The 23,321-nt window shown below is 34.0% G+C and overlaps 1 protein-coding gene across 1 annotated transcript in view; it reads left to right on the top strand.

Moving 5' to 3' along the window:
- The window catches only part of LOC145667076 (ABC transporter G family member 20-like), a 212,112-nt gene that overhangs the window by 20,080 nt on the left and 168,711 nt on the right, over window positions 1-23,321 (top strand). Inside the window, exons 3-6 of the mRNA XM_081734790.1 lie at window positions 5,121-5,280; window positions 8,823-8,977; window positions 15,354-15,461; window positions 19,324-19,417. Of these exons, the coding sequence (XP_081590916.1) occupies window positions 5,121-5,280; window positions 8,823-8,977; window positions 15,354-15,461; window positions 19,324-19,417 (517 nt within the window). The remainder of the gene's footprint in view (window positions 1-5,120; window positions 5,281-8,822; window positions 8,978-15,353; window positions 15,462-19,323; window positions 19,418-23,321) is intronic.

Raw genomic sequence — 23,321 nt, 5'->3', positions numbered from 1 at the left:
CTATTGCTTTTCTCTTGGTTTTCCTCACCAGTTTAACTATTCTGCTTCCTCCTTTTCTATACGTCTTTATTCCTGCTTTCCGAAGCATTCTCTTTATCTTCTCTGTTTCTTTGTCTAGGCTTTCTATTCCAAACCATTTTTTGTTCTTGTCTTCTTCCTCTCTCTTGCTATGTTCTTTGTCATCCTACCCTCTTCATTGTATCCATTTCTCTTTAGTTGTGTCCAGAACTTCTTTAAATCCCTTTTCCTCTGTTCTTCATTCGTGTTTAGGTCTCATATTCTTTCCTCCATGCTTTTTTATGAAATTCTTCTTTGTATCCTCATCCACATCACTTCGTTTGTGGCAATACACTCCCGCTGCACACTCTTTTTGGTACCAGGATGTAATAAACTCTCCTTCTTCCGACTTCTTTATTTTCATATCTAAATAGTTTATGTCCTTATCTACTTCTATTTCATTCTCTGGTCTAATCCCTTTCTTTTCAACTTCCACGTCTCTTATGAATTTCTCCAGCTGTCTCCCTTAAAATGAAGAAAGGACTTAATGTAAGATCTTGTTTGAGTCAGTACTATCAGATATAATAATAAGTCGATGGGAGAAGGAGACAATTGAAAGAGGAGGGAAAAGACTGCTTCTTTTTGCCGTTATGTAGATGACTGTTTAGGAATATGGAAGGAAACAAAAAGGCAGCAAAAAGGCAGAATGTATCCAGGAAAAGGAAAGTAAACTTTTAATTGGACACGTGTGCAGCTAAAAAGTGAAAGTGAAAACCACACAAGTTTTACTTTTAATGAAGGGTCGGAGCCTAATTAAAAGTTGATCTACAGAGAGTATATAAGAGGTGACCAACTCCCAAACAGCCAGGAGGAGTGGAAGTCTGATGAAGACGCAGTTATAGTATCGAAACTATTATGTGATTGTGTGTTTTGTTACATGTTATCACATAGCCTTGCTCAGTGTATTGTTTTATTTTACGCTTTCTTAGTTCCACGGGTGAACACTTCTTACCTTCATACAGGGCTGGCTCTACCATACTTGCAACACGTGCATTTGCACGAAGCGGCAAATTTTGAGGGGCGGCAAAATCTATTATAACTATACAAATATTATTTAAAATGAATATTTCATGTTGGAAAGGGACTTCATAATGATAGTAGTTAAATTTACTAAGCTGATCTTCTACTTAAATACTACATTCATAAATCATGTTTAGGTCGCATTAGTTTATGCCACATGGACAGTGATAAATTAAATGGTCAAACAAATCCAGCATGAATTGCTTGATTGTTGTCAAGTACAAGAACACATACAATAGCGAACATCTGTTCCATTTAGTTAATTATCACAGTATTGCTATGAAAACCAGACTTGTCTTTGTCACACAAAAAAAAGTTCCTTATCATTGAAGGTGGAAACAAGTTTCTTTTAATTTTTTAACAGATGTAGAAAGAAAATCAAGAAATATAGATAAAAGAGCTAGTAGGACTGGAATTGCAAACTGATATATTGAGATTAAAGGTTGATATATATAATCTTTCCTCTGCAGGGTGTTTGTTTTATCTTTCACAAACGTAATAAATTATTATTTAAAGAAAAAGAAACATACGCAAGGAGATTGTGTTCGTAGTGGTTTAGACCTTTCTGAATGCAAGTGCATTTTCTCTCTCTTTCATTGTCATGATGGGGTAACATACTTAAAATCTGGCTTTTGAGAGTTTTTTCTTTCTGGAGTGCGACAAATGATGCCATTGTATGGGGCGGCAAATTGCCTAGGGTCGACCCTGTCTTTAAACTAATATTAGTTATGAACCAAAAATGTTTCAAACTAAAAAAGTTATATTTCTCGATTTAATAGTATGTTTACATACCAAGATTATCAATTCCCGGTGCCTTGCGTATGTGTCCGTTATTGTGTGCAAAAAATTAGTTGTTTCCCACGAGATAAGATGAGACACGTGACAAGAGAACTTACCAATAGAAATAGATAAGACTTTCCAAGACAAAACTCCATTTTTACAATACTTTTCGAGACGAACTAACCTCAAATATCATCTCATGGGCAACTTTACCAAAAGTCATGAAGTTTAAATGCTGCAGTTGAAATCAGAAGTGGCGTCACTGCCATAATTTAAGTATAATAGTTCCATGATAGAGTGCACACCTCTGGTTTCAAAAGCATTGGTGTTTCTCCCAAGCACACTTTCTGGGGCTCGAGTTGTCCAACCGTCTGCTACCTTCTCCCAAAGCTAAAGTAAATTAAATTCCTATTAAATGTTACTCTTGTTCAGGGCACGTCCTTTACCGAATAGTGGCCATTCAGACTGTCTCATTTATATTTTGCCAACCCGGACAAAATTTTCTGTAAGAAAACCTAATTGTATTTTCAAAATTACATTTTACTGTTCATAGCTTGGGCATTGATCGAACTTACAGTACTTATAGATAGAAATCATTGTAACTCATCATAACAATTAATATGCCACTTTAAAATACTATGAATTATTTTTTTTTCTCTGTTTTCTTGGAAGCCAGAAATCCCCCGTGCAAGAGGCGAGCGCTATGCAACTGATCATCGTGGCCCTTTTCTCTTTTTCGTGTGACTTGGGTGACAGAATTTTTTCTCTTTTGTTTCAGTATTCGATGAAATGAATTAAGCAAAAGGAAACGCATCTAGATTGTAACGCTTTATTTGTTGAAAGAAATTAATGGAGAGTATAATGAGTACATAATATAATGAACTCAATACAATTTTACATGTCACTATGATGCACATAATTAGGTATGTGATATGTATGCGAACAGTTTGTACAGTTTGCAGGTACCTTAAGGTGATACGAGTGGGATTATCATTTACAGGTTCTTGTGCGTAATTATATCTTGTAATATGTTAGTTTGTTTCAGTTGTTTGTAGAACATACTTCCATTGTAACTTTTAAATTGGAATCGAAAACTAGAAATCTGCTACGGTACTTTCCTGAAATATTGTGTTCATGTTACTTTTAGGATATAAAATATGCACAATGACAGTGACACCAAATATAAAGCATTTTGTTCTCAATCTTTACACTTCTGTCTCCTTCCTTTCTTTCCAACAAAAGCTGAAAAATATAAGAATAGATTACTAAAAATTTGAAATAGTATATATATATATATATATATATATATATATATATATTAACAGCTGTATTATGTCATTTGTATTTCATGTCGTGTACATAATGAAAGGTCTTTTAAACACATTAATCGTTGCATTGTTTTCTAAGGGTAAAGATTAGCTAAATTGTACATTACTCTCATCATTCTTCCAAGGTTATCACCAGATAAATGCTCTGTTCAGCCCAAATCGCCACTAATCGACACGACTCATGAGAAGTAAACTAAATGAATATTATATTATTGCTTAATTAAATATATAGGACCTATATTTCTTGACTTCGAATGTCGGATCAAAAGTGAGAAGTCAATTTATTCGTTCGAATTGAGAGAATACTCAAAATAAGAAATTAACACCAAAAGGGAGGGAAATATTGTTAAATAAGGGAAGAATGTTATGGTCTGAGAAATCGAAGTTATTAACGGATTCTAAGAAATATAAATAAAATGTGTCTAAAAAATGACATAAATAGCAAATGATAGAGAAAAGACACAAGTACCACAGCAGTTATATTTGTTTTGCGAGCAACATTATTCCATCGATGAATAGTCGTTAAAAATAATTACATTTTTATATACACTATCTTCTTATTAATACATTTAAATTTGTTTAAGTTATTTAATCAATACTCAGCAGCTATTCGTCATTACACAGCTTTGCCTATTATAAATAGATAAATAATAAATTAAACAATGAGCAAAGCAAACTGATTTTATTACAAAACTATCTTGTGACAGTTTCGCCAACTATAAACACTTAACTTTATCAGACATTATGACGTAGATGATGATTAAATACTAGAAGGCAGCCAAAGACTTCCTGTAACCTGATTGGCAGCTGACAGCCAGTCGCCTTACAGTATCAAAAGCAGATACAGAACGTGCTTAACGCCTTTCCCCCAATTGACACTATATGCACATATACTCAATAACTAAGAAATGACCAACTATGCTGAATTAGCAGAAAAACCAAGAAAAAAGTATTTATCTCTTACGGCTTCTTAATAACTTATTCCACTGTTTATCAATTTTAATTCCGGAGTTTCAATTCTTCACATTATCACCTTCGATTTCAATGAATCTGGCCTCTTTCCATCTTCGGATCATCCTTCTGTTTTCTTGGCCCAGTACTTTCACCTCATTTTAATTAACCATAAGTCCCGTATCCATAATGTCTTTGTAAACTACATTTCTGCCACTTTCCAGCGTTATGTCGTCCTTGTGTTAATTTGCATTTCTGCCACTTTCCAGCGTTATATCGTCCTTGTGTTAATTCCCTCCTTTAGTTTATTTCTTGTTTCTCCATAGAACATGCAACATATCACACTCACTGCACTGGATTCTATATATTACTCCTTTTTCTCCATTATCTCTACAGCTTTTTATTCTCCCCTAGTACCTCCAATAACGGTTTATTTTCAGTACGTCGAGATACCTTCCATTTTCTTCAGCATTCTTTTTATGAAGCTTTCTCTTCTTAGCGTGTAATGATAAATTTGAACCTCTATCGACATGATTTCCTTTAAGAGGCGCCACTGGCTTTGAGGTAATTAAATAACCACTTAATTTATAATTTGAAATGCAACAATGAATTTATTGTAACTTCAGGGTTGTTAACTCATGTCTGGAAACAGAGTTGGTTTCATTATCTCTATTTAACATCAATGTCGTAAGGTACACATTTTAACTGATTTTCCGTTTCTAAAAAAAGCTACTGATTGTATAGTACAGTCGTAAAGCATTAAATAAAATTCCACAATTCATAAAAGAAAACATTAAAACGAAAGTTCCTTTGTGGAAACAATCAGCACATCAACATCTCTTACAGAGCAAGTCCTGTGTGTAATATACGTTATTTTAAAAAGAATTACATTAGAAGTAAACAATTTGAAGTGATGTAGGATACAGTAATGCATCGGAAGAACTTATTATTTCGAATATAATATAAATTGTATTTTTTATATAGATACGGACTATTAGGACCTAGTGGTTGTGGCAAAACTACTCTTTTGACCATTGCCCTTGGCCTACTTCAACCAAACAGTGGAACAGTAAAAGTCTTTGGCTACACTCCAGGCAATCCCAAATGTGGAATTCCAGGAAAAAGAGTCGGCTATATGCCTCAGGTAGATGCTTATGAAAAAAAATGCAGTGACGTATGGAATAGTTTTAAATTAGTAGGTTTTTGGATATCGTATTTTTTATCTTCTGAAGTGTTATATATGCCTAAAATACTGTATAGACCATGTCAGAGTTCTATGTTCCAAGTCAACTTTCTCAAATTCAATTTCTTATAGAAAATATAACCACATCTCTAACAACGATGTAAGTGTAGTATTATCTTAAGAAGTGCCTAGTACGTACAGATGACACGTATCGCAATTTCAAATAACAGATAGGCAAAAAATATCTCCCCAAGAACCCGTTGGTATGAGGTTTACAATACCGTGAAAACGCAGACATACTCTCTCTACTTTCTAGCGTGCATATAGGTGGCGTCAGAATACTGCTGTATGAAAGAGAGGAAAAGCATAACAGTGCATGAAACGAAATCCTCTTGTGAACGGGGCTGCTTCGATAATCGAGTAATTCAATCGAGTAATACAATTCGATAAAATTTCAAAACCATCTCGTCGATAAAGAATTTTAATTTTATCGAATTATCGAACTTTCGAGACTCTCGAATTGTTTGAGACTCTCGAAATGTTTGAAACTCTCAAATTCTTTGAGACTCTCGAAATGTTTGAGACTATCGAATTCTTTGAGACTCGAACTGTTCGAGACTCTCGAATTGTTTGAGACTCGAATTCTTTGAGACTCTCGAAATGTTTGAGACTATCGAAATGTTTGAGACTCTCGAACTGTTTGAGACTCTCGAATTGTTTGAGACTATCGAAATATTTGAAACTCTCGAATTCTTTGAGCTCTCGAAATGTTTGAGACTCTCGAATTGTTTGAGACTCGAAATGTTTGAGACTCTCGAAGTGTTAGAAACATTTAACGAGTTCGAGAGAGTCGAATTGTTTAAAAGCAGCAAATACTGAAAGATCTGGAAGAAACAATGCAATCGATGTTATCATAGGTGTAAGCCTATATATGTACTACATATACACAGGGTGTTCACTTTAAAAATTGCCTCCCTTGAAATGAAGGGAAAGAAGAATTTCTACCCACATATCTTTAAGACCAATGTTTGTGCATGTATACAAGACTCCAAAAGTGCATTACCACCTGCAATTCTCCTTTTCCTGCAATAGCAGGCAACCCGAAAAGCTCGGCGGTTGGGTTGGTTGCGAATTCGAAAGGAGTTGGACCAAACTTCAATTTTGTAACAAATATATCAGTGTGGCAAACTGCAATTAAGAGAATAAAACAAATTGTTAAGAATGGCAATTTTATTATCGTGACGGAGTTGGATGACATCAAAAGTTACAAAATGATCTTACTTAAGCAGTTCAAACAAGATGAATGGCAACAAACAAATACCAGAGGAAAGCATTTCTCTCCTCCCCCCGAAACAAAAATCTCATAACAAAGAAAAAACTTATATAATGGAAAGGTTTAATATAAAAGCCCCACCCAAAATTTTGGAAGTTGATACCCCAAAGGCAAGAACAACTGAAACGAAGCGAATGGAATTGTGCACAGATATTGTATACATAAAATGAAGGAATACGGGTTTCGTATTTTCCTGGAAAAACGGTTAGGTGGGGCACGGACCACCTCAAACCTTTGATCACGAAATATCAAAAGTGCTAGTAACAGTATCTCAGATGTGTGTAAAGAACATGAAGAATTCCAACGAAACTTCGTATATGGACAATACGCAAAAAATAAACGAATGCGGATTTTTATTTTCTGCGGAGAAACGGTTTTATGGGGCAAAAGCTCCCACCCAAAATTTTGAAAGTTGACGCCCGAAAGGCAAGAAGATAGTCCGGGTGGCAAACGGGAAAAATACAGGAAACCTTTGTTTCTAGCATGGCAAAGGTTTTATGATTGAATTTGATAGTTTACTATGTGCAGATTTCGAAACCGCTTGATGCCACTTTGTCACCCTTGGCCAAACTTAAATATTGAAGATGGTGTCCAATATGATGAATCAAATATGCATACTTAAATATAAAATAATTTCCATAAATAAAATGTCATTTACTGTTTTCAGGATTGAGAAATAAAGAAATGGTGGTAATAAAGAACAATAATATTGTGAGAACATAACTCCATACTTTATATTGAATAGTCTAATAACATATGATGTTACGGCATGTCAGATGGAAGTGGATTAACAGAAATTCTGGACTGTGTATTAGCAGTGTGAAGCAGATGTTAAACAGGAAAATGTTTCCTCAAAACATGCAAGCTTTACGTCTTTTTACTGAGAAAATTTTACATTTATAATTGATGATTCTGAAGTAACAAATTTTGAAAGTATGATGACAAATTTGGAGAAGAGTGAGCAAAGTCGCAATATTCACTTGTGCGTTTACTGCATTTTTAAGTTCGTCTTATTGATGGTGTCAGGCCAGAAAGGGAAGTAGATTGGTGTATACACATTTTTTGTGTATCTGAGTGGAATGGTATATGGTCAGACATGAGATATAAGCATGGTGAAAGATGGACTCCTTTAAGAGTCATAACAATGAATTGTACCGCTATGAAATGATGGGCTTTGAGTATACATGTAACAAGCCAACTATAGAATGACCTATGCGATCTGAGGAACAATTCCAGCCCTAAGGAGACTTTGTATCACAAAGGAGGACCATATGCGTGGCACTGTAGCCATATTCTGCCCAATACAGATACCAATAATCTACAAGATTAAACCATACTCGCGATACGCCATTATTCGTCATTATTCGTCGACAAAACTTGCAAGAAAGTCTGTCGCATTCGACGACGAAATCTCTATTGACCGTATACTTTGACTCGCATCACAGGTATCTTTCTCTAACATTAAACTTTGGCTCTGTGGCCTTCCTCTGCTTGCTGTCACTCGAATGTGTACCGGCGACTCAGCTGTTTCACATATTGCTGTTTCTCCCTGTGCTAATCAGTTATTTATTCTTCCATGCTTTATATATACTGCAAATTAGGACGTCCTATGATGTATCTTTATTGGCGTCTCATTTTGAAAGGCGAGCAATAGCCTATCATTGAATGTGTGAAATTTAAGGACTACAGTATAGGCTATACCTTGAAACAAATTCCTTTTCTAAAACGAAAGTTACATTCGACCTTGGATTAAAGATATTTTTGGGAGGTGTTGGGGCTCTATTTCTGTTAGTTCAGTCACTTGTACTTCATTCCCAATCCATAAACAGGCATATAAACTTAGATAATTTGCAATTTCGTAAATTGAGTTTAATGTCCCGTTCAGTAGTGAGGCTATATGAGACGTTGACCTACTCATTAACGTGGAATCCGAACCACATGAGCTCCCGTTCAAAATCGAAGCCGGGTCACCCACGTCAAAGGCTCGTAAGGCAAACCACTTAGCCACGAAGGAGCTCAAATTTCTTAAATGATTCCCTCTTCTGATATAGAATTATGTGGCATGAAATATATTGTAGCAAAGCATAATACACATCACAATAATACTATATAGTTTTTTATTACTATAATTAAATGTGGCCTTTTATTTTGTTTTTTTCTCTCTCACAAGACTCTTGCTTTATATGGTGAGATGACAATCAATGAAACTTTGCTCTATTTTGCTCGTCTATTTGACCTTCGACCAGATTACTACAAAAGAAGACTCGTTTTTCTGATAGATTTGCTTCAGCTGCCAACTTCGTCATCTTATATTAAAAATTTAAGGTAAGACACAAACAAATAAATAAATATAATACTATTGCGGCCTGTATTTTTCATGTAAGGAAACCATATCATGAGGAATCCCTGGTTCGATTCCCGCCCACTCGAATTTGCAGTAGACAACATCGCCTGGTTGACTTTCTTCGGAGCTCTCCCGTTTTCTCCTACATTTTAATTTCGCCAATTCACTTAAGTTAATTATCCGTTTCCTTGGCTTACACTATAAGTTGTAAAGCAAGAAATTTCATTTTAGTTTTTACTCTACCATATCGAATATGCATGTTACAAGAGAATCTTCGTGAACTAGAACACAGATGAGGATAATTAGCGTCTTATTTTAAAAATCTGTACAAAGGATCAATAAAATACAAATTAGTAAATTAACGGATCTTATTTTATCTCCTTACATTCTTATTTATGTATATTTGTGTCTTATTAATAGGTTCAAACACCTCAAGTGATAGAAGTCTCAGTCTAATAAACTCCCCTCTTGGACAATAAATAAGAGAAAATATTCTCTAGAGAAAATATTATTATTCTTAAAATGTTCTTGACGTTATTCTGAAAACTAACAGGAAGAGCTTCGATTTAGATGTCTCGAGAAGGACTAGCCTTTCAACAGGTATGATATGCAATTCACATAGGCTTTTGTGAAGAAATAACGTATATAACCGACACTATATATGTTATTTCTTCACATGAGACTATATAAATTATACTTCTAACGTGTTACATGTGGCGAGGACATATGCAATCGAAGCTCATCTTGTTATATATGGCGCTCAAATACGAAAGAACAAAACTCGAACGTGCTACCCATATATATATGGTTCCATACAAGGACATAAATGTAAAACGAACTGACTGACGTGAGGGCACCACTAATTTGAGTGGAATTAAAATTTTGTAATGCCAGTTATTTTCTATCGATTTTTTTGGCTGTTTGACAACCATGCCGATTACAAAAAGATTAAGAATATTGCAACAAATAGTACAAGAAAATTATTATATTAGTTTCAAAGATAATATGAAAATATTGATGAACATTAACCATTATAGAGCTATATACATTTTCCTAAACAGGGACAAACAAAAATCAAACCTGGTATTGTTATAAAACTTTTGAAATCTATGACGAATGTAAAACATTTCTGTGATTCAAATTATTTGTAAGCATCTGTCCCATAAAGGTTGTAGGTAAAGCGAGGTAATAAAACGAGTGTCCGGAATCGACTCCCACTACCGGTTTTTATTATAAAATTCACTAAATAACAGTATTTACAGAAATACTACAAAGTTATTCTCCTCTAGATTTGTTAGGTTAGAATAGACAGTTTTTGGCCGTGAGGTCGCGAACAGGATCTCCAGAAAGCCCCGTGGCAGGCTAGGCAGAGTGGCGAAGGAGTTCCCAAAACTCCGTAGCACGTAGCGAGGAGGTTAGTGATCACAGAGCCCCGTAGCAAGCTAAGCAACTGGGTGTAGAATTCCAAACAGAGCCCGTAGCAGGCTAAGCAACTGGGTGTAGAATTCCCAACAGAGACCCGAAGCAGGCTAAGCCAGGAGAAAAGAAAAGCCAAAAGTCCCGTAGCAGACTAGAGGCCTGGCGTTAGGTTACTCCTAATGTTCCGTGGGAAACAGTTGGGGGACACCAGAGAACTAGTACTGGTCCGCTGGTTGCTGCCGTATTTATAGATCTCCAGTCGGCGGTGGCCCTGCTGCTCCAATGTCGTCTGTTTCGTAGGAGGAGCCAAAAGTCCGTTGTCTGCTAGTTGTGGTAGATCCATGTGGTGCGTAGTATCCTCACGCAAAACCATGTGGTGGTGTTTATAAACAGAAGTGTAATGTATTGTTTGTACACAGTACCACGTGGGATATTACAATATTAACAAAATTAAAACTATATATATATATATATATATATATATATATATATATATATATATATATATATATATATATATATGGGGAGAGAGAGAGACCTTTCTCAGGCTTTGAATGTAAGTGTATTTAATTTTTATTTCGTTTTGGCGACTTTTTCAGGTTACCGACGTGAAAATACTATAATTTTCAGTCAGTGGAAAGTACGCAATTTGTGACACAATCTTGTACCGATTCTTGGTCATAATAGACTCAAGTTCTGGAAATGGCCAATGACTCGATTTTAAGATCGATAGATTGTGAAACCTCATGAACTATGCTTGGTTCGTAATTAGTTTCGTAGAATCCCAGAACGTAATACGTGGAAGCATCGTGCCCATATCTTTCACAGAGAAAGAGGCAACAGTCCTTTGTAGAGCTATCTCTCCCTCATAATTTTCAACTAATGGGGGACGCCTTAGTTCCCCGCAAAATCTCATATGTAGCACCACGTAATCACTACAAAATTTCTATTTTAATTAAAATTGTAACGTTCAACAGCAAAAATCTTGTTGTTTTGTAAACCTGGTGGTATTATCATATTAAAAGTATATTTCAGTACAAATATTCATTTTTCTAATTTACATATGTAACTAGAACACTTTATTTAGTTGCTGATGTTCGTTTCGCACTTACAAACCGATTCAAGTGTGACACGAAATTGTAGACGAGTTTATGCCCAAACGAAGTGCTTTTGCGTACAATTAAACCTATTAGAGGGAAAAACCCTCGATCTCAACCGTTCATGAGATATAGAGGAATAAGGAGAAAGCTGGTGCTATGATATTTTGTGGATTTTCGGGTATGTTGCGAGCGAATATGTTTTAAAATTGTATTGAAACGTTAAGAAAGATGCACCAGAGCGAATAAAAGTGGTGTTGAATGTTGAGGTGAGTGGCGTAGATTTTACCCGTGACCAGAAAAATAAGGAGTTAATACATCATGTCTTTAGTTCGTAGAAAATGAGAAAAAGTTATATGAAAATGTAGTAATTATATTGTCAAAGGAACAGAGACGTTATTGTGTTGAACAAAAATACAAGGTCATATTCTGTGCATAAGCGCTATAAAAAAGCACACACACACACAAACAAACAAATCAAGTAATATGAAACATAAACACATATTGTTGCAAACGTAAGTACGACAGTGTGTAGTAGTATGACGTATTAAAACGCAAAGTATGAATCAATAAACAAAAATAGTATATTCCACTTAAGAAACGAAAACTTGTACCTTTTCTGTACTGTATATCATATGCAGCTCCGATTAGTTAATGATTGTAGAAATTATAAATGTTTAGAAAGTTCGGACGGCCACTATTTTTTTTACATTTTTCGTCCTATTTGACTGATAATGCTTTTATTCGATTCAGCGTATCAAGAAACCTATACATAGACATTTTACATGCCTATTTCAGGCAACAATGGAACTCTAGTATCTTCGCCTTCCCACTCCAAAACATCCTTCCCCTAAAATTGTTATGGACTCTCGGGTTTTGTAACCCTCATGCCTAAGGCGACGTAGCTTCTAGTTTCGTGGATGAAGGAATTGTTTATTTTAAAAAGTCTCTCTTAGGTGTACTATCGCCACATATTTAAAAACAATGAGAAAAATATCGGAGCACCAGCCTCCCCCTTATTCCTCTATATCTCCGGAAAGGTTGAGATCGAGGGTTTTCCCCTCTAATGGATTTAATTGTACACAAAAACACTCCGTTTATGCATAAACTCGTCTACAATTTCGTGTCACACTTGAATCGGTTTCTTTGTTAGTGATGACAAAAATGTGTGATTGCAGATGGCAACTATTTTGATAACCAGTATTATAGTTTCATTTCTTTGGCCTTTGAACACACTTCAGGAGGGCATTTCTTTTGCATCAAATTAATAAAAGGGACATATTGTTATAGTTTTTGATGTATATATAGAATTCGCTTTCAACATTTTCAATGTAATTCTTATAATCCGTTTGATGATATTTTTCTGTTTGAATGTAAGTTTAGAAACGATGTACACATAAATGTACTTCTGAATAATATTAATGTTAATTTGCTTTTTGTGTCTTTTTATATGTTTATTTTACAGAGTTACATTCATAGACACGAACAGTCTGTTTTCTTTACACGAAGTTTCTTTTCTTTTTGCATCTCAATTTCACTTCGATCAACAACATTGTATATGTTTTTACAATTAAGAGAAGACAAATGAAGAGTTTGTAAAGGATGCCTGAATAACATTAAAGGATTATACAACTAAGAGCTTCCGACGAAACTTTAACTGTAACGGGTTACAGAACTAAGAAATTTAAACGAAACCAGTTAACGCATTCACCTTAAAAAACGAAAGATTTTGTTCCTTTTAAATGTTTAACTTCTTTTAATTAAAAATACAATTATATGTATATACACTTATAGCATCTTATTCATCTTTTTGTAGTGCCGTGTGTTTATTTATTTAAATAAATGAGAACTGAAATCATATTGAAAAGTCATCATAATGATTTGTTCATATAGTTTAAACTTCGGTGTATTTTAATTTTTTAAAAAAAATATTACAAAATATTTGAAGAAAGTTCGAGATAAAAATTAAAATAATATAAAAATAGTAGAAGGATGTGTATGTATGATCAAAAACAATTTTTAAAAGGAATAATTAAAATAGCTAGGTTTGTAGATAATGCTATCTTCCGATTTGTTAAGAAACTTACAAAGAAGAGAGAAGCTTACATGAAACCCAAATCTTTTGAAAATAATAGAATAATGAAAGTAGCCGATAGCCGGTATTATATGCCACTTAGTGTCACATAGTGTACCGAAAGACTAAAAGAGAACTGTTGTTTTAATTGCGACATAAATTAGAACAATTTTATGGGTTAAAAAACAAATAAATTTAAAAATAAAACAATTCAACAACAGCACCAATAACAAAACTGATAAAAATTAGTGTCGTGTGTATGAATTTACAATTCGAGATTAACAATAATTCCAGAAAGAAATTGTCACTAGGTTAAATCTCAGCGAACGAAAATGTGTTATTATACACACTCATTTCGTTTCCATATGCCGAAACTAGGTCTTGGTAATTTGATTATAGTTCAGATTATTTCAAACCAATCAAATACCTTATTATATATCCTGTAATATTCCTCATACCATGTGATCAGAACCACCAGTTATTGTGATTTTATCCCCAGAAATTAGATTGAATTGTGTATAAGAGAATATGTATTGTATGTATGTGTAGTGAAAAATGGTCCCATCTTCTGTATTAGTGCAATCATTTCTGGCTAAAATACAAAATGATAATTCCTCAGCAGTCTTATTCTATAATATAAGAGCGTGCAGGTTATATCACGTTTTTATTAATGTGAACAGTGGAAACATATAAATAATCAAGGGATTAATATTCAAGTTTTATTTCTTTTTAACGCTGACAACGAAACCAAATAAAATGTGTGAGATGAAATTTGTCAAGCAATCTTTCCATTTTGAACTCAGAATCGAAAAAAATGTATAGTACGCAAAAAAAAAATTGACAAATTTTCAAATGTATCCTTCAAATATAGTTTCCAAGTGATTACAAAACAATGTTTGTATTCAGTTAACTTTTTAAAGTGTAGTTGAAGGTTTTAAAAAGATTGGAATTTCTAGTAGTAAAGTATTTTACAAAGTCTTTTACTAGCATAACCTCGGGAAGAACAGATATTATAACTTCTTTTTCTTATGTTTTCCGTTTTAATACACTTCCGAGGTTAGGTATGCCATTTGTATTAGTGTATTAGCATCAAGTTCTTACACTTTACGTAATTTGAAAGTATGGTTGATCTTAACTTATTCTAAATCGGTAATCTCTAATGATAAAATCATTCCAAATATTTTGTAAGATACGAATACTTGAATTTTGGAAGTTGGCTTCATATCAAACATACTGACAAACTTAGTGTCCCTTACATGGGTAGATGAATTTAAATAATTAATGATTTAAAGCATTTTTATTTTCAACTTTAAACTTACACTTAAACCACTTTGTTTTCCAAGGGGAAGTATCATTGTTTGTCTGACTTATATAGTAAGTTTCCGTCTTATATATATAGCAAATGTACTTACCATATTTTAATTCATCATTTCAAATTTAAAATGATTAGAGAGGATGTTGACTAATGAGAGATTTGTATGAATAGAGAACTTGTTTACTACCATTCAGTCATCAGTAACTAATAAACTTTAACTCAATAATTTATAAAGATCCGAACAAAAAATGTGAGTTGAGTTGAGCGTGAGTTTCACTGATCTACTGCGGAAGTGTCAGGAAATGTCGAAATATTAAATTAAATATTAAACGCAGCAAATGAAATACTATGTTTACAAATTATTACAAACATGTATGAATCCATTTGTTAAATGAACCTTATCTTTTTTTATTAATTTGGAAAAAACTTATTTTTTCTCACTTTATTTTTAGTGGTGGACAGCAAAGAAGAGTGTCATTTGCCGTAGCTATGTTACAAGAACCGGAGCTTCTAATATTAGATGAGCCTACAGTTGGTGTGGACCCATTGCTCAGGAAAAGGTAAGAAAGATAAATTAATTTTGGTAAGTTTTGTATTTTCTATAAACGGATTCACGTATATGACTTACCCAGCCTAATGTAACGGAAGAACAGGCTTCATAACAAAAAGAGGTCAGATAGACCGGAGTTCTATAATTACTCACTTTTGCTGCTTCTGTATCATCAAAAACACTTTAATACCAAAACCCACTGTTATTCATATTTTGTGACCTGTTAGTACAGACCAGTCCTTCATAAATGTTCGTTATGTACTGTACCATACACTTAAAAAATTTATTACAGAAGAAAGAATTCCAATATTTTACACATTGCTTTTTGTGCGGAAAACTTTCGGACAGAGCCACTCAATATAATTCAGATTATGAAATTTTCAGATTTAACAAGAAACACATCTGTCAAAATCAAGGCTAAATGGAATTACAATCAGGAATTTATACATGGAGATTCGTCACATGTAATCTTGAAGTATTTTATTATGATCCCTATTATCGTGTCTGGCAACACTGTGATTCGTAGAACTTGTTCATTTCTAACGCTGTATAGTAACCGTTTTGTAATTGATTATGTAGATTTTATTTACAAGTACAAAGGCTAAATTAGCTGTAAAGTTAAGTTAACTATACTTCTATTTTAGAAAAAAAAAACATATTAGACTACTGGATACATTTTAAGATAAACTTTATAATGTTATATTAATTGCAGAAAACATAAAATGTACTACATGTTAAAATAAACAAAACATTAACTAAAACGAAGGTTTCGTTCTTAAATAAATGATTTAAACTTGTTGTGCTGTCATTGATAAATGATTTCAGGGTAGATCTAAAACAATCAAAAATTTAGTTTTAGAAATAGTCCTTGATAGATGGCTGCTTCTCTTCGAAAAGTTTGAGTTTTTAAGAGTCTTCATCCCGGCGAAATTAAAATACCGCTAATTTTTAAGTAATTATGTGATATCTTCAAATAGATAAAAGATAATTGAAATATGGAACAAGAGCGCCCTAGACAATATTATTTTGCGTGAGATACCGTTATCACAGGTCACCTAGTGGCTTTCCGTTTTCAACTGTTTAGAAAAGCGAAAATAAATGCCGATTTTTGAAATGGCTCGAAATCGAAAGCAGATAAGTGAGTCGTGATAACGGTTTCTTATGTAAAATAATATTGTCTAGGGCGCTCTTGTTCCACATTTCGATTATCTTTTATTTATTTGAAGATATCACATAATTTCTGTAAAATTAGCGGTATTTTAATTTCGCCGGGATGAAGACTCTTAAGTAGGTGTTACAAACGGAATAGTTCATTCAAACACACAAACATATATATTCCTCATTTTATGACGGATTTGTTTTCTTTAGTTTTGTAACTAGATCAGATAGTACGGAGGCTGGATAGCTGAGAGCCGTATACTCGAGAGTCTACTGTATACGCATATTACATACAACGGAGTAGCATCTTAGTTTGTATTTTGGTACCGCTAAGTTGTGTGTTAATGCCTCTAGTGATCCCTAACATTTCAACAACTTTAAATAGTAAACTAATCGTTGAGCAAAGCAAACTAATTTTAAAATAAATCTAATAATTTGTGACAGTTTCGCCACGTAAACACTTGGCTTCATCAGACATAATCTGATGAAGCCAAATGTTTGGTTGCCGAAATTGTCACAAGTTATTAGTTTTATACGTAAAAGAAATTAGTTTGCTTTGCTAGGACTTAGTTTTTTATTTAATTGTATGTAACAAGTGAGGCTATGGAGAATATTATATTCGATAATTTATTGTCAAGTTCAGTGTGTTGTGTAAAGAAAGTACTAAGTTGAATAAAATAAAATATTTATGAATCCGCAGCTTTTCATTACTGTCTAGATGTTGAAGACAGCAGGATTGGTTGCCGAAATCATACTTTAGAATCGTAACAATTCTTTGAATATTCCAATTGCACTAATAAGTCAGCATTAGCTAGTAGTATAAAATAGTCCAACATTCGCTCTATCTATATACATACTAAGAATATAGTACTCAGGGCCGGCTTTGGGATTTTAATTTTAGGTACGCCCGCTCCCTCGCTTATGGATACATATACACACTTGATTGATTAATGACAGTAGGAAATTACTTTTACAATAGTGGTTGGTGCTATTTATTAAATAATTATCTACCATTAATATAAATAGCAAAAAAATATATTTACTCTTTATTGTATCTTTTATCGTTCAGACATTTTTCAAAATTTTTGAGTAGGCCCGAGCCTACCCGGCCGCCACTGGTAGTACTACAGTAAATAAGTAAGTAATTAAAATAAGTGAAAAAGATAAAATTATAGGAAAAAATAAAATTTCAGTCGATTTTTATAAATACTAGTTCTTATTTCATACATTCACAAATTATATAAAACTGTTGTTTCAAAGACGCTAATATTTCTGTGTGTGTGTGTGGGGGGTCTCTATTAATATTTTATACTCCTATACATACGTAGTCCTAACCAAAGTTGCCCATTTTGACCTAACTTCACTCACTCTTACGATAACGCCTCCAATTCGACATCTTACACACTCATGGCACCATGTCGACAATCACACTCACTTGGTCTTATGCTCACAGAATCATTCCGACACCATGCTCACTCAACCTCATAATAAGATTTATTTTTTTGACAACACACTTATTCGACCTCTCACACACATCATTTCGTCATTATGCCCACGTCACGTCTTGATTGTATTATCTATGTCAAAATTATATTATCATTTCGACATCGCGCTAACTCGACCTTTGCTCACATAGTTAATCATTTCAGCATCACGCTCAGTCGGCCTTATTCTAATAACATGATTTCAACACCATGCTTACTCAACCTCACGACAAAATCTTTTCAACATTACTTTTTCTACCTCACACACACATCATCATTCCATATATGATTATATTATCATTTTGACATCACACTAAATCGACCACACTCTCACATCACGCTCACTTGACCTTACGCTCATAATATTTCGATATCACACTTACTCAACTTTACGACCACCACTTCCTTTCGACATTGCGCTCCCTCGACCTCACGCTCACATAATCATTTCGACATCACACTCACAACATCCTTTCAGCATGACTTTCACTCGACTTATCACTCACAACATCCTTTCACCATGACGTTCACTCGACTTATCACTCACAACATCCTTTCAGCATGAGGTTCACTCAACTTAACACTCACAACATCCTTTCAGCATGACGTTCACTCGACTTAACACACACAACATCCTTTCAGCGTGAGGTTCACTCAACACTCACAACATCCTTTCAGCATAACTTTCACTCAACTTAACACTCACAACATCCTTTCAGCATGACATTCACTCAACTTATCACTCACAACATGCTTTCAGCATGACTTTCACTCGACTTAACACTTACAACATCCTTTCAGTATGACGTTCACTCGACTTAACACTTACAACATCCTTTCAGTATGACGTTCACTCGACTTAACACTTACAACATCCTTTCAGCATGACTTTCACTCGACTTATCACTCATAACATCCTTTCAGTATGACGTTCACTCGACTTATCACTCACAACATGCTTTCAGCATGACTTTCACTCGACTTAACACTTACAACATCCTTTCAGTATGACGTTCACTCGACTTAACACTTACAACATCCTTTCAGCATGACTTTCACTGGACTTAACACTTACAACATCTTTTCGATATTACGCTTATTCATCATCATGCTTACTCTGTAAGTTTGAAGTCAGATAAGTATGAGTTTCAAACTTGTGAGCACCGGCTTGATGAGTTCATGAGTTCGAGCATTGTTGGTCTTAGTCATACATAATGTTTACTTTTTCAGCATTTGGAATCACTTAATCAGTATCTCTATTGTTGGAGGTGTTACAATAGTAGTCACAACTCATTACATAGAAGAAGCACGACAAGCTCATAAGGTAAGTTGATTTCCTTTTTTTTTAAATCTAGTGTTCATTGCAGTTTATTACAAAAATCATACAAATAATATGCAAATGAAAAATTAAATTTCGAAATCCGATTCATGTATGATCTTTTTTGATCATAATATATCACGGAAATGAAATTTTTTTATATACAAACAGTGCAACTTATCTTTTCTTCATGGCAGAACGGTTCTCGTTTGATCTCATGTACAATTAAAGTTAACCGATAAAATATTCCCTTGAAAGCCTGACATTATTCATTTAAGATCTCGACTACACAAACTAATCCATTTAAGATTACGCATCATATTGGTGGAGAATAGTAGTATAAATGACAATTTAAAAAAATGTGTAATTGACATGTTATTGCATCTGAGATAAAAACTGTAGAACGACATATGGTTAATATTTTTAATTATACTATTTTATATTTTTCAGTTTGTTTTTCACTGTCACATTTGTTTAAAAAATGAAATGAAATCTTTAAGTTTTACGTCCCACGATTATGCAGACTAGGCTAAAGAAGACGGCGATGATGAGAAATTAAGAAAATGGTTGAATGAAGAAAGTGGGAGGAAACGGAAAAACCCACGCATACGGTGTTTGTCCATCACAAAGTTCACTTGGAGCTAGCTGGGATCGAACCAAGGATCCCATGCACCAAAGGCGAACACTCTACCACTGAGCCACCACGGCCCTCATATTTGTTTATGTATATATGGAATTTATATGTAGATACAAAAGCATAGCATCATACATATAAGAATTCTCGAGAAAAAATGATGGGGTTTCGTGGGCTGATATCACTTCGATAGTTGAATAATACAACGTTTTGTTTGGAAACACATATAATTTATTCAGTGCTGGGACCAAAGGCGATTCGAAAAATGGAAAATCCGGATCATCCGGGTAATATGGGTAATAAGCAAAACAAATCCTTAAATAAGCAGACACCGTTTATTACGATAACTTTTCACATCATTTCTTAACAAAGAATTGGTCCACGTTTCCTGTTTCAAGCTTTCTTAAACTCGACAAAAAGCATTTTATGTATAGTATTACCATAATTTATTGTACAATCTATGCAGGAACTGTACATTTAATCAAAATAAAAAGCGAATGTTTGGCGTAGTGTAATTACATTCTTGCTATCAGTTAAAAATTATTATCTATGTGAACATAAAATTAAAAAATAAAGTCTATAAATCTGATCCGGAGATCTGCATAAACAATGTTGTATTGTAATTGACATCTATAACCAAAATTTATTTCAGACGGTTCAGTCGTTTTTCCGCGATTCGATCGGACACAAGATAATTTTCTCTTTTATAATATACAGGGTTGTCCGGAAGTGGGCGTACCCCCTTTAGTTTCAACAGTATAGTGTTAGTTATGGCAGAATGTCAGCACACAGTTACCTTGAAGTCTTAAGTCATAAACATCGGTATGATCACCATCCATGTCGTAACACAGATGAATTCTGTGCCAAGTTCTCGCAGATGTTTTCCGGAGATACTCCGGAGTCACGATTGTGAAGGTGTATTCTACAGCTGCTCGTAATTCATGCGTTGTGTGATTATCGAGTGTGCCTTACTTGTTGCTTTATGAAATCCCAGAGAGCATTGTCTGGTGTCGTCTGATCGGGACTTCTTGGAGGCCAGGCAAAGGGAGCTGGTGAAGATGCACAACCTCTTCCAATCCAGCGGCCAGGAAACGTCTGATTCAGGTAATTGCGCACGTGAATCGCGAAACTTCACTGCAAGTAACTGTTACCAAGCAGAAAACAACAGAAAACAAAAATGAACATGGATAGCAATGTTGCCAGATAATGCCAAGCAATGTTACCAAACAATGCCAAGCAATGTTACGAAACAAATGTGGCTAAAACCTAAAACCGTCAGAAAACACCAATTAGGGGTACACCCACTTCTAGACCACGCTGTACATATACAGTCACCAGTAAAATTCATATTCTCTTTCCCTTACATTCTCTCGTACTTCGAAACTAATTTTATGAATTTGATTTTCTAAGGAGACAAGGAAAACGTAATATTCTGTTATTTACCAGGATGCTTATTCAAATGGGCTTGCTTTTCCAGAGTTACAGATAAAAGAACGTTGGGATAAATGGATACTTTTTTAGTGATAACTACGTATACTATATATTTCTCATTAAGGTGTTCATGATTGCTTATCTCACTTCGCTTCCTTAAAAATAATATGAAATAAAGATTACGAGGATAGTTGGATAAGTAAATTGATTTTATGTTAAAGAAAACAATTTAAGTTTCGTATGGACTTCATTTTTCGACATAGCACCCTCGAAACCCAGCGTACTTAACACATTAATCCAGTTTCGCGATTCCTTCGCTGGTATGAGTTCCTGAAGGCTTTCAAAATACTCGTTTACTTCCTGTATAACTCCTTAATTTGACTCAATTTTCGTCCTGTCAGAAAAGTTTTGAGTTTCGGAATAGATGATAGTCCGAGGGAGATAGATTGGTGATTAGGCAGGATGCAGAAGCAGTCCAAATAGCAGCTCGGTCAATTTTTGCTCAGCTGTTTTGGTTTTCATAAACTTTTGTTCTTGCACTAATGCTTGTTGAATATATACGTTAAATGGAGACAAAGGAAGTCTTTATTAATACATATCAAGTCTAGAAAGCCACGGAATTGAATACTATATACAATAGACAGTAGTATAGAAAAACAAATAAATTCAGATGCATCTTTTAATAAGCTAATTAAATATAATTTACATAATTCCTATTAATGAACTACTACATAATGAATAAATTAATTTTGAACACGATACTTATAGAGTTTTGAAGTTTGAGAATGAGAACAATTCTCTCTACGGAAGACCTCCGTATTCAAAGAACTTGTTTTATGTTTTTCAACATAACAAATAGAAAAAAGGTTATACTTACAATTTATAGGTAGGTGATCCTAGATTGAATTATCCATTATGCTCGTACCAAGATTCTTGCTCGACGTGTGAAGACTCAAAAGATCAAGGCGAAATCAAGTGACTGAGGGGGCCGAAATTGAGACCCAATCTGAGACTCAAAACTGACCCAAAACTGATCATTTGTTTACTCTGGCGTCAGTTTATATATTCATCGACTTTGGATTTCACCTGTATGATTTCCTAGTTCTATTACTTGTTTTCATACTTTCACTCATGTCTGTTACCTTTTATTTTGGTCTTCCAGGAAACAAGTATTGGCTATTGTCTGTTTAGACGCTAAAAATTATATTTAAAAAAAGTAATAAAAATTAATATACATAGGTTTCTTTCAGACTTACATCACACAACAACAACGCTCTTTCTCTGCTCTGGTGTAAATAAACGCGGCATCCATTTTGTACGCAATTTTTCCATGTGAAATTCCTTTTGTAATATGAAGTCAATTTTTTAATTGAGATTCTTGTGACCAAATCATATACTTAATCGATATTTTCGAATATCACAGTTGATTTCGGGGCTCCAGGACGTGGTATATCGTGAATGTTTGTTCTGCTACGATTAAATTAATTCACCCAAATTCAAACAATTTCATAGGAAGGACATGGGTCAATCAATATAAATAAAATCATCTCATGAATTTTCTTCACTGTTTTCCCTTCCAGAAAAAAATCAATCACACCACGAATTCCAATTTTATCTATTCTTCACTGTTAATCGAAACCCTTCTGTTTAAGAAGTACCAAACAACGAATTACTTTAGAATGACTTGAAACCACAGATTATTTATTTATAGAAAGGGAATTTTATGACTGTATATATAGAATGACGTTATCTGCGTCTATTAGTATGGAATCAAATTACTTACCAAACCGCTCTCGTACTTTTTACAGATGCACATTATTTACAGTATTTATATCTCAATAGTTT

The sequence above is a fragment of the Thermobia domestica genome, chromosome 12, assembly GCF_964235325.1.
Source record: "Thermobia domestica chromosome 12, izTheDome1.hap1.1, whole genome shotgun sequence".
In the NCBI taxonomy this organism is placed as follows: Eukaryota; Metazoa; Arthropoda; class Insecta; order Zygentoma; family Lepismatidae; genus Thermobia; species Thermobia domestica.
This window is presented reverse-complemented; position numbering and strand designations above follow the sequence as displayed.